We start from the raw sequence: 15026 nt of genomic DNA, 5'->3' as shown, positions 1-15026 counted from the left end.
CGCGTTTTGATTGGCTGCGTTCATACAACTTGTCGCATGAAAATAGAGCATGTCCTATTTCGTATAACTGACGTCCAACATGTTGCATAAGTCAAAAGTTGGACCGACTTGCCTGTTCACATGATGAAATATGTTGCATTTAACAAATTGTATACATCTAGTTGTACCGTGTGTATGCCCCTTTATACCACGCTGTTCTATATCGAATCGAGAGGGCGTGATTGATTTTCTGTATCGAGAGGTCTAACAAATCACGATGGCGCCACACAAAAAACACCCTTGTTTAACAAATCACGATCACTCCATACAGAACACCCTTGTCTAACCAATCACAATGGCGCCATACTTAACACCCTGGACTAACCAATCACGGTGGTTCCATACAGAAAACCGAGGTCTTGCCAGTCACGATTGCTCCACACAGAACACCCTGGTCTAACAAATTATAAATGGATCGATACAGAACACCCTTTTCTAACCAATCACGATTGCTCCATTCAGAACACCCCAGTCCAGCAATCATGACGACTCAACGCAGAACGCTTGGTCTAACAAATCACAATGGCTCGATACAGAACACCCTGGTCTGAGCAATCATGACGACTCAATGCAGAACATCCTGGTGTAACAAATCACGATTGCTCCACACAGAATAACCCGGGTCTAAAAAATCACGATTGCGCCATACAGAACACCCTGGTCTAATAAATCACAATGGCGCCATTCAGAAAAGCCTGGTCTAATAAATCACGATGGCGCCATTCAGAACAGCCTGGTCTAATAAATCACGATGGCGCCATACAGAACACCCTGGTCTAATAAATCCCAATGGCTCCATACAGAACACCGTTGTGTAACAAATCACGATTGCTCCATACAGAACACCCTGGTCTAATAAATCATGATGGCGCCATACAGAACACCCTGGTCTAATAAATCTCAATGGCTCCATACAGAACACCGTGGTGTAACAAATCACGATTGCTCCATACAGAACCCCGTGGTGTAACAAATCACGATGGCTCCATAAAGAAAACCCTGGTCTGACAAATCACGATGGCGCCATACAGAACACCCTTGTTCAATAAATCACGATGGCGCCATTCAGAACAGGCTGGTCTAATAAATCACGATTGCTCCATACAGAATAAACCGGGTCTAAAAAATCACGATTGCTCCATACAGAACACCCTGATCTAATAAATCACGATGGCGCCATTCAGAACACCCTGGTCTAATAAATCACGATGGCGCCATACAGAACACCCTTGTTCAATAAATCACGATGGCGCCATTCAGAAGACCCTGGTCTAATAAATCACAATGGCGCCATACAGAACACCCTTGTTCAATAAATCACGATGGCGCCGTTCAGAAAAGCCTGGTCTAATAAATCACGATGGCGCCATACAGAACAGCCTGGTCTAATAAATCCCAATGGCTCCATACAGAACACCGTTGTGTAACAAATCACGATTGCTCCATACAGAACACCCTGGTCTAATAAATCCCAATGGCTCCATACAGAACACCGTGGTGTAACAAATCACGATTGCGCCATACAGAACACCCTGGTCTAATAAATCCCAATGGCTCCATACAGAACACCGTGGTGTAACAAATCACGATGGCTCCATACAGAAAACCCTGGTCTGATAAATCACGATGGCGCCATTCAGAACTCCCTGGTCTAATAAATCACGATGGCGCCATACAGAACACCCTGGTCTAATAAATCCCAATGGCTCCATACAGAACACCGTGGTGTAACAAATCACGATTGCGCCATACAGAACACCCTGGTCTAATAAATCCCAATGGCTCCATACAGAACACCGTGGTGTAACAAATCACGATGGCTCCATACAGAAAACCCTGGTCTGATAAATCACGATGGCGCCATTCAGAACTCCCTGGTCTAATAAATCACGATGGCGCCATACAGAACAGCCTGGTCTAATAAATCACGATGGCGCCATACAGAACACCCTGGTCTAATAAATCCCAATGGCTCCATACAGAACACCGTGGTGTAACAAATCACGATGGCTCCATACAGAAAACCCTGGTCTGATAAATCACGATGGCGCCATACAGAACACCCTGGTCTAATAAATCACGATGGCGCCATTCAGAACAGCCTGGTCTAAGCAATCACGATGGCTCCATACAGAACACCGTGGTCTAAGCAATCATGATGGCGAATGCTTTGGATGTAGAAATGAGCATATTATGAAGACAACTGGAAGGTGTCCACACTTACTTCAAGGCCCTAAATGTCCAGCAGTGTAATGTAAACAATGTCGGACAACCTGTGTACTTCCGTGATTTCCTGGATATCACGGCTGCATCAATTTGTTCCTGGTCAAATTTGGTCTTAGAATTGTGAAGCTTTATGATCAACAAAAGGGTGATATGATTATGTTGTGAAGGGTTTGCTTTTTGTTTTGTATTGATGAAAACCTGTTGGTTGGAGCTGCTCGTCACACACTGTAGCTAGACAGGACACAGCTTCGCCTGGAGCAGCAGCTGCACGCGACGGTTTTCACAGCTGCAATCCTCATCTATCACAGGTCCCGTTCCACAGACGGATCCTACTCTAAGCTCTGGGACCCTCGTAACCCCCATATTTTAACATACACTTACTAATTGTAGCGATACAATCGCTTTGTGAATACAAATTATTATTACTTTGACAATGCCACTTCGTCATTAATTAATTGATTAATCAATTTGGGGCATTTGTGGTGAGAGAGCCAAGTCCTCAGCTCATGGGGATTTTACGTGCGCATCGACCATAAAATGTGAATTTGGACATGAAAACATCGTCACTGCATATAAACATTCCTATCTTCCTCCAAATGACTTTAGTGATGCAGGTGTTGGTCGCTGAAAGTCTGATCTGTGCCAACAACATGAAAAGTCACACATTGATGTACTTGACCCGATGATGAAACACATACAGCTTTGTTGAATAAATAAGATGAACAGCCGATTTGCATATAGATATGATTTGAATTGTCAACAGAACACGATCTCAGTTATAAAATGATATTAGTGACTTCCCATTGTACACGACTAGACTAGACTAACATCTACTACAACCGGTTGATTTGTTAAATATGAATTCTATAATTCAAAACAATTACGTCCGTGTATCGTCAATATATTATAATATACATTTCACAGTAAGCCTAGTTCTTCAATTCCAGGCAACATGTACATAACTGCATGCAGATTTGAGGCGACACAAGTTGTTTTAGAAATATAAGAAGGTATTTAACAGGAAGAGCGTATGTATAGGTATTAATACGTAGCTTAGAGTTAAAAACGCTAGATAAGGTTGACTAATTCAAATTGTATTCGTTTTCTATCTTTTGCTCATTGAATATAAAACACTTTTTAAATTACTCCTGCCGAAATAATGTCCGAAAATACTCTTTTTACACACATAAAGTTAAGTGACTTTATTGTGTCTCTTGTCTCTTACAATTCTACATGTATTCGTACTTGAATGTGGTATTATGATGAATAATGATGTTGTCACAGCTGATATAAGAACTTGGGTAAACACACACATGGAGAGACACCTTAATCAGTATCACCACAAAGTTGATAACAATATGAAGCGCATTACTCCCACCAAGCTGATAATTTTAAATGCATATTCACTCACTGAAACAAAACGATGAATGACTAACAGTTTTAACAAAGGAGTATTAGGCTTAGAATGTTCAGTTCTGTGGCACAAACAACACAAATATAACGTGTATAACGCTCAAGCGAATTGTATAATGTTTGTATGTTGTTTACCGCTGCACACAGCGATATTCCAACTGTATGCCGGCCGTCTGTAAATATTCGAGTCTGGACCAGACAATCCAGTGATCGATCCACGTAACTTGGATACGATGAAATGCATCAACCAAGTTAGCGAGCCTGACCACCGGATCCCGTTAGTCGCTTCTTACGACAAGCATAGTCACTAATTGTATAATGATTAAGGTTCACTGTGTGTGTAAAATTTAAGTGTTAGTTTATGATAATTAATAAAGCAGGTTTGATTGTCCTGGCGCTTGGTATTACATACGGTGTAAACTAGAAGACTACATATAGTTATTTCACTCTTGTGACAAATCGAAACTTTCGCAATCTCCCGTTAACAGTTTTGAGAAAAATCCTTGAAGTCGTTTTATGCTTCAGTTATCACCACGTCCCTTATGCTCAACAATTCATGTTTCATGGTGTGGGAGCACGGTGTACACTAATCATATGTAACCGAGTGGAGGCATCATGTATCAGACGATAACAAGCTTCAACTACACTGGAGCTTTAGGAAGTTTTCTAATGGACAACCTTAGATACATTGAAGCTATGATATCATGTACGCAAACACGGGTAGCCTAACTACGAAAGGTGTACAGTACATCCTTAACAGGTTGCTTGTACTCAGTACACTTCTCGAAACAGTTAAAGAATCTATAACGTCTCCTCCTCCGAAGAAGGCAAGTTTGTTCTACCAGCGGACAAGGCGATGGCTTTGGTTTCCTGTGATCCCAAAAGAATCTTACTGGTGGACTACCTTGTTATGTGTTTTGCTGTTTCCCATTGTAACCAAGGACCCGGCTGGGTGGTAAGTACAGATAATACACCGTCGCCGTTGTGTGGGATTTTGCACCACTCATGGCGTAGCGGCACTGAAAGTTTACAATTTCTGAAGAATTTACCAAATAACTGTACATAATGACTCTAGTTTGAACTCTCTAATTCTTCTACGATAATCTTTCCATGCATATATGCAATACATGTACTACGAATACATAAATAAATCTCTCAAAAATGTAGAAAATGTTGCTCAGTAGTATTTCGAGTTTGCTTTGTTTACAGTTTCAAACAAGCAGTTTCCTGAGCCCAGCGTTCGTTGAATTTGTCATTTGATTCTAAAATGTATGCAAACTCAGGAAGTATGTATGCAACTGACAGCGAACTATTAGTGATGTAAATCGGCATCTAATAACAGGGTTACGCGAAACGGGATTTAGTCAACACTATTTGAGTATCCTTTATGGTGACAAAAACGCAAATAAAGGGTTTGACATAATCCGTATAGAGCCGCTAAAAGGAGGAAACTGATATGTGGTGCGTATTTTGAAAGTGACTTCGTAGGGCTTGTTATCTTTGACACCATGTTTTAATAAAATTCGGAAAGAGTGATGTAATATTAGTGGCGACACGCCCCGCATGGAAATAGCTACCACAGCTACAATAGTGCACACATCAAAACAGTACACTATTGTACATAGACCATACTATTTCATCCGCATGTAACAGCTGCCCAGATCCTGTGGTGTCCTAGCTCTCATCGTGCCTATAAGTCATTATGCCTACAGCCTCCAGACAACGTGTTCCTCCTGACCTCGGGAGTTGAGTCGGATGTCGGTTGTCGGCACAATGAGCGGTAATAATGAAGGAGAAGTACTTGTCGACTGAACGGTTGTGGCCTAGCTGTTCCAGGGGGATGAAACACCCTATTCTGGTAGTTGCTTATCTGCTACATACTAGGTTATATACAATCCTTCGATGATGTAGCTCCAATAATGCTCATTGTGGATCGAACAAGTTGAAACGAACAGAAGTAGATCTATATTCTGAGTTGGTACATTTGGTACAATCACCATGAGATTGTTCAAAGAGGAAGTGTAATAGGAAAATAACAAAGCCAACAACTTGAAGCATTGAGTTTCAGTATTTTAGGCGAAAATACAATGGATTATTGTATATTCATTTGTCCATAAAAATTGTAAATGTCCATACATTAAAGTTCACAGTTTAATATTCCATTACCCATATGTGTTTGACACTAAAGCTAGATCTACACCCGTCACCCAAAATCTGTCACGGAAAACTGTGTTCGCCAATAAGGCTTCACCTATTTCATATTATTTCCTAATGTTACTAGATAAATACTGATATTTTGAAAAATAACAGGTTCCAATACAACTGGAGTGGAAACAACTACGATGCATATACTATATTCCATGAAAGTTCAACGTTACCCTCGAATGCGGGAGATATCAGAGAGTGATCTCCCCTACATTGCTCTCCTGTCAAAAGAGGTAGTTTCAAACGTCGATCTGTTTTGTATTTGTTTTGTTTCCAGGCAAGGCATGCCTATGTAACAAGGTTTGGAATATGTGAAGAGTGAAGTAAGTATCTTTTATCAGGAAATGAAGGGATATACATTTGTAGACTCCTTCTGGTGACATTGTCAATTGGGCAATAGATCTAATCAGCCTTGTAGGTCGCCTCGTCGTTGTGGAAGTGCGTCTGGATAAAATTGTAAACTGGCTCGGCCATGTCATGTATTTCTTACACTAAGCAGTCTCTGTGATGGTGGTTGTAACAACTCGTAACAATGTTTCTTGAAATAACACGAACCTGGAAGGTGCCAGAAAGCATTTCGGACCCCGTAGTATTTGGCCCCCCATCCATAGGCCTACCTCTACGCGTCAGCTGTTGTTACCAATGATCTGATCCACCAGGAATTAGTTCTGTCGTGAACAAATATTGCCAGTGTAAATATATCTTGGAAATCATTTCCTGGTAAAATATATTCCATGGGAGTAGTCCCATTGAAGGAACAATTTCACTTTAGGAACAGATACTCCAGATACTCCAAGACATATAATATCGTAATGGGCACTAATCTCTGGCTTCTTCTCGGCTTTCTGACACTGGCTGCTGGGGCAGTGAGTCGATTTGCTCGCTAACAGAACTGAGTGTGACAAAAGATTGGGCTACCTTCTGCAAGGACAGCTGCATCTGGAGGCAATATTTGTTTCATGCATCTTTGAACACTGATTGGTTACCCGTGATCTATGACGATATCGACAAAAGGCGCATATTAATTAATTTCTACAGCCTAAACAAACAGATTAAAAGAGCGACAGAAGCTCATCGGATGTCGTTATTTGGAAATACCCCTGATTGTTATAGTTTGATAATAATCATTATTAAGTGAAAGCATTTTGGGAATTTGGATTGCGTGGATAATATGATTACTACTCCCTTGTTGTCATCCATATTTTCTAGTATAACCCTACACTTGTGTATTTGTCGTCATTCACTTGATGCACAGTAAATGAATTTATTACAGGTATAATTAGTGGTAGCACCACTCAGATTACCTGACAAAGGTTCCCATTTGGCATTTATTGTGTCTGGGGTAATTATTCAAACTAAATCCAGGTTTGAAGTGATTTGAAATGTGTGTTATGTAATATATGCTCGTGGCAGCCCAGCAAGAGATCAATGAACTTTTTTGTAAATCAACGGATCATTCCTAGCCATCAAAGGATCAACAGAAAATATGTTTATTGATTAATCACTGTTATCTTGTACTGTGGATATGTCAAAAGTAAGTGTTTACATGTCTAGGTTTACTAAAACAAAGGGAATACACTCAATGAAGTGCCGATGTCAAAACAACATACTTTGTTCAAGGGGTTAACCGATAATACGTTGATTGATTGCTCATTGTTATCTTACTCAATGGATTCTTTTAATGAACCGTGGACATTATGAAAATAGTTGTCACGTGGGCTTTCTCAGCTGACCTTTGAGACTTGACTCCTATGTGAAACAAGTGAAACACCTGAAACAAACTAAGTGATCAGTTGAGAAACGAACACAGGTTATAATATCCCGAAACGATATATATATATTTTAAAATATTTGATTGTTACAGAGATATGTGACATCAAATAAGTTTCTTTGTACAGATGCAGACTAGTGGGATATTGTTCCTGTATGAGGATATTCACGAATTCATTCCTCGAATGTGGAAGCAACCTAAAAGTATATATATAACTTATGATATTTGCAGTTTGTTTTCATTCATTTGATGTAGCATTGAATAGAATCATTCTTGTTCCTCTACTTCTTGGGGGCACGGGTGGCCCAGTCGTCTAAGGCGCCATGATTCGCTGAACGGAGTTGCGCCCCTTGGGCATGCCAGAAACCTATGATTTTGGGTTCGAATCCCGGTTTGCACCGATTATGTTTCTAGGTTTGTCAGCACCATACCCATGCTCATGGGTTTCACCAAAGTGGTAAAGGTCCGAGACCTACATCATTTCAGGCTTTCCTCCCACATTAAGCTGACATGCCATGATATAACTGGAATAATGTTAAAAGTGGTGTTAAAGCCAACGCACTCACTCCTCGAGGTCTTGGTTGGGAAGTTATTCAATGTGTGACAGATGTTGTTTTCGCAAGCCTTTTCCTTTGTAGGTGTGTTTTATGTTTCAGTCAATGTGTAAAATGTTATTCACTCAGGAAATTTATAAAATGTCTAAATATTTCAGTCTATTTACAAATTTACTGAAAAATCTGTCGATTTATTTAACAGACTGACTAAAAATTATTAAGACAGTCAATAGACAATATATTTATTATGCTAGGATTAGAAGCCAAACAATATAGAAATGTACTTTTAATCCTAACATTTTCAGTCACTTGGACATGTTATAAACGGGAACATAAAAACTCATTATCATAATAATACAGATGGACATATTTTCAGTCCATTTGTTAATAACTGAATATTTAAACGTTAAATAAATTTCTTAAGTGAAAATTTTGCACATTTTGACTGTAAAAATATAAACACGATAAAATAAGCAATGCTCAGGTGAAATATTTACTTTGTGTTTTTAGTCAAAATAGTGTAAGCAAAAATCGCACAATTACCAAGCAAGTGACTTATCAAAACTTCGTCACCATGCTACCCACTAAGATACCTACATTTCCTTATTATTTCCAAAACTGTATTTCATTCTGTTGATCGATGTGAGCATACACCCTTATACTATCAATAAAAGTGGAATTGCTTACGAGTGGCGCAGCACAGGTCGCGAACTTGTCTAGGTTTCTGCTATATCATCCGGGCGAAAAAACAAAAACAACAAAGGCAACAATCATCCAGTCCCGGGGAATTGCTTTAGATCAGTGCCCCTTTTACTAAAACAGCTGCTACTGCCTGGCGAAAACAGCAGCTTATCTTCTTTTTACCTTGGTACTGAAATAAATGAAATTAAACTTACATCATGTACATGGTCACTTGAAAACACAAATAACTGTGAAATGTTAAAACCAAGTTTACATTGGAAATTAGCCTCTACATCAATTTACTTGCCGACTCTAATTGGGAGGGGCAACTAATCATATTGCGAAAACATCACATGCTTTGAAGTTTTAAGTACCTTTACTCAAACTAACACAATGTCAAGCTGAAACTGTATCATAGAAGAGGTGATTGCTACATGAACTTTGATGTGAGTTTACGATCAGAAGAAAGAGTACCGGACACATCGGGGACATCAACATTTTGGCTTCAGCTATAGGCTTAGATAACCAAGATCACTGTGACAGGTAACTATGAGGAAATCTTCCACATCACAACAGGACAAGATATTCAACGTGTGGCAGGGATTTAAAGATGGTGACCTCTCCCTGGCACAGTTGCTAACACAGAGCCCTGTGGTTCATGGAGCAGTCTTGTGATATGCTATTAAACATTGTAGAGGAAGGATTGAAGATGACAATATTTGTGGACAAATAAAAGACTATACAATAATTGTGAATAACTGTGGAAGACAATGACAATGTAAATAAGGCATATATATATACTCCTACTTAAATCGTTTTTTTCCTTATAGTAATAGAGGTACAGTTTTCCTCCCGACAATTAGTAGCCGTTTTCGCCCGAGAAATCGGTGACGTTTTGCTGAGGTGCTGTTTTTAACCTGCACCTGTATCATGATGGACATAGAATTTGATCAGATATATAGTACTTAGACCCCTGTAGTGTACATGTATTTGGCCACTAACACATAATACTGATGTCAAGTTACACTTGCATTAGCATCGAGTACCCCATTTTCAGACAGACATATTGACAGTGAGTTGTAACAAGAGGTGTGATGTCATCAAAGCAGTCGACTAGAAGGTACACATATTGGCATGTCAACACTGGGTTCCTGTAAAGTAATATACATTAGTCCATCCTCTTTCAGAGTTTAGGTGCCCGTGTGATAATGAAGAGGAAGAGTGAAATAGTGTGAACATGGTGTACACTGTAATTCGACAAAAATTCATATTTTGTCAGTAGGTTTCAAAGTTTCAATGGGTTTTTGAAAAATAGGTTGATTAGGCTCAAAATGAAAGTCATGATCCACCGCCTCATGTGTATAGTTTGCTCCATTTATCTGGAAATTCACCTTCCTCATCTTGTCAGTCTTTGCGTGTGACCAAAGTTCTAAATAAATAGTAAATGGATTCATTTTTCTGGTCATCTCAAAGCCCATCTCTGTGTTAGGATGCTCAGGGTTTTACCTTGACATACAAAAGTGGGGGTCCCCTCCCCAAAGTTAGTTTTTGAGGGTCCGAGCTGTAGAAAACGAAATGGTGTAGTGTACGGTACATTTTCATAATTACTATAGAGCCTGGAATGAATTAATTATCCAGTGGACCATCGTCATGGTTCATGGATTGAATGACAGACACCCATAACTGCTCTTGATGCTTTGAAGGTACAATGGATATTATTGTGCACAGTGCATCCATGCTCAACATCTGTGCGTACTGGATGCACATTTGAGCATTGCCTAAAACCCTGAATGCTACTGTTTCAATAACACCTGTGATGTGCTTGATTAGAAAATTTACCTGTGCACTTGAATATGAAACATAAATTTATATGTATTTTTATACTCGACAATACTAAAAACACTACCTAGTAGTAGGGGAGGGATTTTTGTTTTTATAGCCAAATTAATTTGGTTGGCATTTACCCCTGAATTATCAGCCATTTGTAATATTTCATTTTGAGGATATTTTATATGCAATATTTTTATGTTTTCATGATAACTTGATTGTGCGTTTCATACCACATTGTTAATTGTCAAGTTAATCATGTAAATGCCAACCAAATTAATTTGGTTATAAAAACAAAAAGCCCTCTCCCTACTATTAGGTAGTGGTTTTACTGTGGTTGAGTATAAACATGGATAAAGTATACTTGTGCATGTATGTCTGTCAGGGGAGGTCTGGTGCTTTTTGTCATCTTTAAAAAAGTGCTGACATCACAAAGGCAAAATGACAAAAATATACTGATAAATGCCCCAGTTCACATAGCTTCTCATGATCTTTACAAAATGATGGAAGCAGAGTATCTGAGTTACACTAAACTGGAAAGGAAAGGAAGAAAAAACTGAGTGTCTGAAGTCTCTTGCAATGTCTAATTCCCTGTACTACAAACACAAGAATGTGTTTCACTCAACATGCTCAAGGAGGATAAACCTCTGCTGCATCTGATCTGAGTTATACAGCCTTTTCCCCAGATAAGCATTAATGTCCTCGGTCCTCCCACCATGATGAGCAAAGGTAATCTAGATGTACAACACACCAGTTCTACAATGCTAATGTCTGCACGACAGACAGACTGATGATAAAGATTTATCATCCACAGTAGAACCCTGTTTATCCAGATGGTTCCATATAAGAGGGAGGTTGTGATAAGATAATGCTTGCTACAAGATATGACTAGTATCTAAGTGGTTAGACAGTCTGTGTGGGCCATGTTCAGTAAAGGTTGGAGTTGATATGTACTTGATACCCACCTACTATTATTTGCTACACTTATTAAACCAGATTTGTTTTCCAGGACACAAGCTTGGGACGGAGACCTCCCATGTGTGTGACAGGCAGTTGTCAGTGAGGCTGTAACTACATTTCTGATTGTGTGCACATCAAATCCTCTGCCTATTACCTTCTGCTCACCCATGATAAGTCCCAGAGTGCAGCCTCTAGTAAGACATGACAAGTGTCTTATGCAGCTATTTTTTATTTTTTAAGTTATGTGAACTTGTTAACTTTATCTACGGATCAAACTTTCTGTGGGATAAATACCCGGGACCTTTTCTTACAGATGACACCAGGCTAGCAAGTAGCACTACATTTGGGTTGCAGAGTCTGTTATGAATAATGTATTGATATGCAAATAAGTGGCTGTTTACAGACATGTACAGTTATGACGTTCAATAATAGTCACAACGTAGTTGATGCAAGTAGTATTTACCCTGACTTCCCGACAAGGACAATGTTGTATATTCAGGAGAAACAAATATTTTAAATTGGAAATTGTTAAATTTCATTTCTCAAAAGAAAATCCAAGATCTCCCAAAGTCATCTAAATCCTAATGCTTGACTGAAGACTATTGGCATGAGTGGTTTAATGTCTGTTTAGTCTCATATTGATAACTGTTAGGGGTGACTGTTGGGGCTACTTGCGATAGTATTGTTGAACAACAACAAACTGTCATTGAGTTGTCCAGTTCTTTTTATAAAAACAAAAGTTTATCAACATGCTGCTATTTCAAGGCAGAACCATGTGCAGTAACAACTCGAACATTAATTGTGACTATTAAAATGATAGATTGTTAGACTGTTGCAGTCTGTGCCAAAAACATTAGTCTACCAGCCCCAACATGGCTCTAATCATCATGTTCAGGACAGTTTAATGTTATCATATGGACTATTATTTCATGAGTTTACTGGACCGAACAGAGTTTGACCAGTTCGGGTTCGAGATGGCTATTGACAATTTAAAATACTTGTCTATATAGTAATTTTATAGGACAAACAATTGCAATACATAGTTTGATTTATCATTTCACCCTAATAAATGTGTTCTTCTATTCCATGGTAAGTTAATAGATACAACTTGTACAACTATCTGTTCAAGCATTGTTATTAAGCTGCTTTAATATTAACTCTTGTGTAAATTAATCTTCAGGAAAGAAATATGATTCTCCTGTGGCTATTGTCTTAATGAGGTACTCCACTCACAAGTGGCTGTCCAACACAGGGGAGATAATCCTTGGTCAGGTGTCATAATTGGTGAACTCACATCATCTATTCATTGAAATTTAGTAAAATGGGGGCTCTGTCATTTTCGTGGATTACCCAAAATTACAATTTGAATCAAATCATGTATATTTAACTCATGTGTCTTTATGTGTACAATTTCTTGAAAATATTTTATGTACTTATAGTTTCCTGTTGTCAATGTGTTGAGGTGAAATTCATATAACATGTTTTATCTTCAATTAAACATATCTGACTTGTTTATTCAAGGTCAGCTACATTATTGACCATGTGGAGCAGGTTTCTTGTTTGAGACTGGTTCCCTCATTTCTACCAAGAGACAACAGTTCTGGTTCAGTGGGAGCATATTTTAGTTTCCTTTTTTTTATTTTGATATGCAGTGGAATCTGTCCAATTCGGACTCGGTTCAGACCAGTAATAAAGTCTGGTTTACGGCGAGGTCAGGATTACACAGAGTACAAAAAGTGTGACTGATGACGAAACAAAATGCAACTATCGTTGATCTTTATTTACTGCTGCTGCTCGTAGTCTTGGTTCCTCAATTAATGTAACAATGTTAGCAAGTTCGACACGCCTTTTCTTTGCCAGTTGCTCAGCCATTGCGATTGATGATGACAAGCTGTGTTTAACGTTATTTATTGTCACGCTCATGACTCGAGATACTCTAATTAAACCGAGTTTCTCATTAACAAGTGAGTAAATTCTGTTTAACCAAGCGGACAACAAAGTGTTCAGATCAGTAGGACTACTTGCCGAATTAGCAATGTTGTTTCAGCTGACAATGACTGAGCTTACTTCAAAGTGAGAGAACATGCAGTCTGGTCTGGTCCAGTCCGATTTAGACAGCTTCTTTTCAATAGTAAATTGGTTGTTGGGACTGTAATTTTAGTCCAAAGTCTGAAGTGGAAAAAGTCCAAATCAAAAAGTTGTAGGTCAGTTTCATTAATGATAATTTATTTATCTTAGTGAGAGGCCTGAAGGAAAAGTCTGATTTTCACCGAAATCCAAATTTGGACAATCAGATTTGGTCAGATTCCAGTGTATTTGATTTATTTGTTTGCGTCAAACATGTATCAGTTGAAAATTGATTGATCATCTCTTGTTTTCTTAAGATTGGTTTGTCTGTGTCCAAAAGTATTGTTCATACAGCATTTACAGATGAAGATTTTATTGTCCAAGGCTGTCGAGTAATTACATAATACTTACAAACATGGTTAATAGTTTATCCCACCCCAGGGTAGAACAAATCTAGGAAGTAGCATATCTTGTAGAGCACTTGTAGATCTTGTTTCACGGAACACTGTATGTTTGTGTTTCAGGTTTAGTTTCAACGTGCACTATAGTTGTCCCAAGGAGGTCTACACTGGAATAAAGACATAAAACAATGCCTGAGACTCCCCCAGGGGTGAAGGAGGTCCTACCCAAACAGGGCCTCTTGTATCAGGAAGACATGCCCACAGTGGTGCTGTGTAAACCAAAGTTGCTTCCTCTCAAGTCTGTCACTCTTGAGAAGATGGAGAAGATGCAGAAGGAGGCCCAGGACCTGGTGAAACAGCAAGACAAGGAGGCTGCGGTGATAGCCCAGATGGGGGGAGGGGGCTTCAGTGAGAGGTTCTAGTTGGGGAAGGGGCATCAGTAAGAGGTTCCAGATGGGGGAGGGGCATCAGTGAGAGGTTCTAGATTGGGGAGGGGCATCAGTGAGAAGTTCATGATGCGGGAGGGGCATCAGTGAGAGGTTCAAGTTGGGGGAGGCATCAGTGAAAGGTTCTAGGAGAGGGAGGGGCATCAATGAGAAGCTCTAGATGGGGACGGTCATCAGCAAAAGGTTCTAGATGGGGGAGGGGCATCAGTGAAAGGTTCTAGTTGGGGGGAGGCATCAGTGAGAGGTTCTAGATGGGGGAGGGGCATCAGTGAAAGGTTCTAGTTGGGGGAGGCATCAGTGAGAGGTTCTAGATGGGGGAGTGGCATCAGTGAGAGGTTCTAGGAGGGGCATCAGTGAGAGGTTCTAGATGGGGGAGGGGCTTCAGTGAGAGGTTCTAGGTGGGGGAGGGGCATCAATGAGAGGTTCTAGTTGGGGG

The 15026-nt window shown here is 39.5% G+C and overlaps 1 protein-coding gene across 1 annotated transcript; it reads left to right on the top strand.

The window, feature by feature from the left end:
• Positions 1-6120: 6120 nt before the first annotated feature.
• On the top strand, positions 6121-14810 carry LOC139453147 (BBSome-interacting protein 1-like). Its single transcript, XM_071234774.1, has 2 exons — positions 6121-6206; positions 14268-14810. Exon 2 carries the CDS (start codon positions 14333-14335, stop codon positions 14564-14566), a length of 234 nt encoding a protein of 77 aa, XP_071090875.1. The 5' UTR covers positions 6121-6206; positions 14268-14332; the 3' UTR covers positions 14567-14810.
• The last annotated feature ends 216 nt before the right edge of the window (positions 14811-15026 follow it).

The sequence above is a fragment of the Haliotis cracherodii genome, unplaced genomic scaffold (genome assembly GCF_022045235.1).
Source record: "Haliotis cracherodii isolate W230 unplaced genomic scaffold, xgHalCrac1.p SCAF_9, whole genome shotgun sequence".
Lineage (NCBI taxonomy): Eukaryota > Metazoa > Mollusca > Gastropoda > Lepetellida > Haliotidae > Haliotis > Haliotis cracherodii.
This window is presented reverse-complemented; position numbering and strand designations above follow the sequence as displayed.

Coding starts and splice junctions, on each gene's coding strand:
- LOC139453147 (XM_071234774.1), top strand. CDS start 14,333: ATGCCTGAGACTCCCCCAGGGGTGAAGGAGGTCCTACCCAAACAGGGC.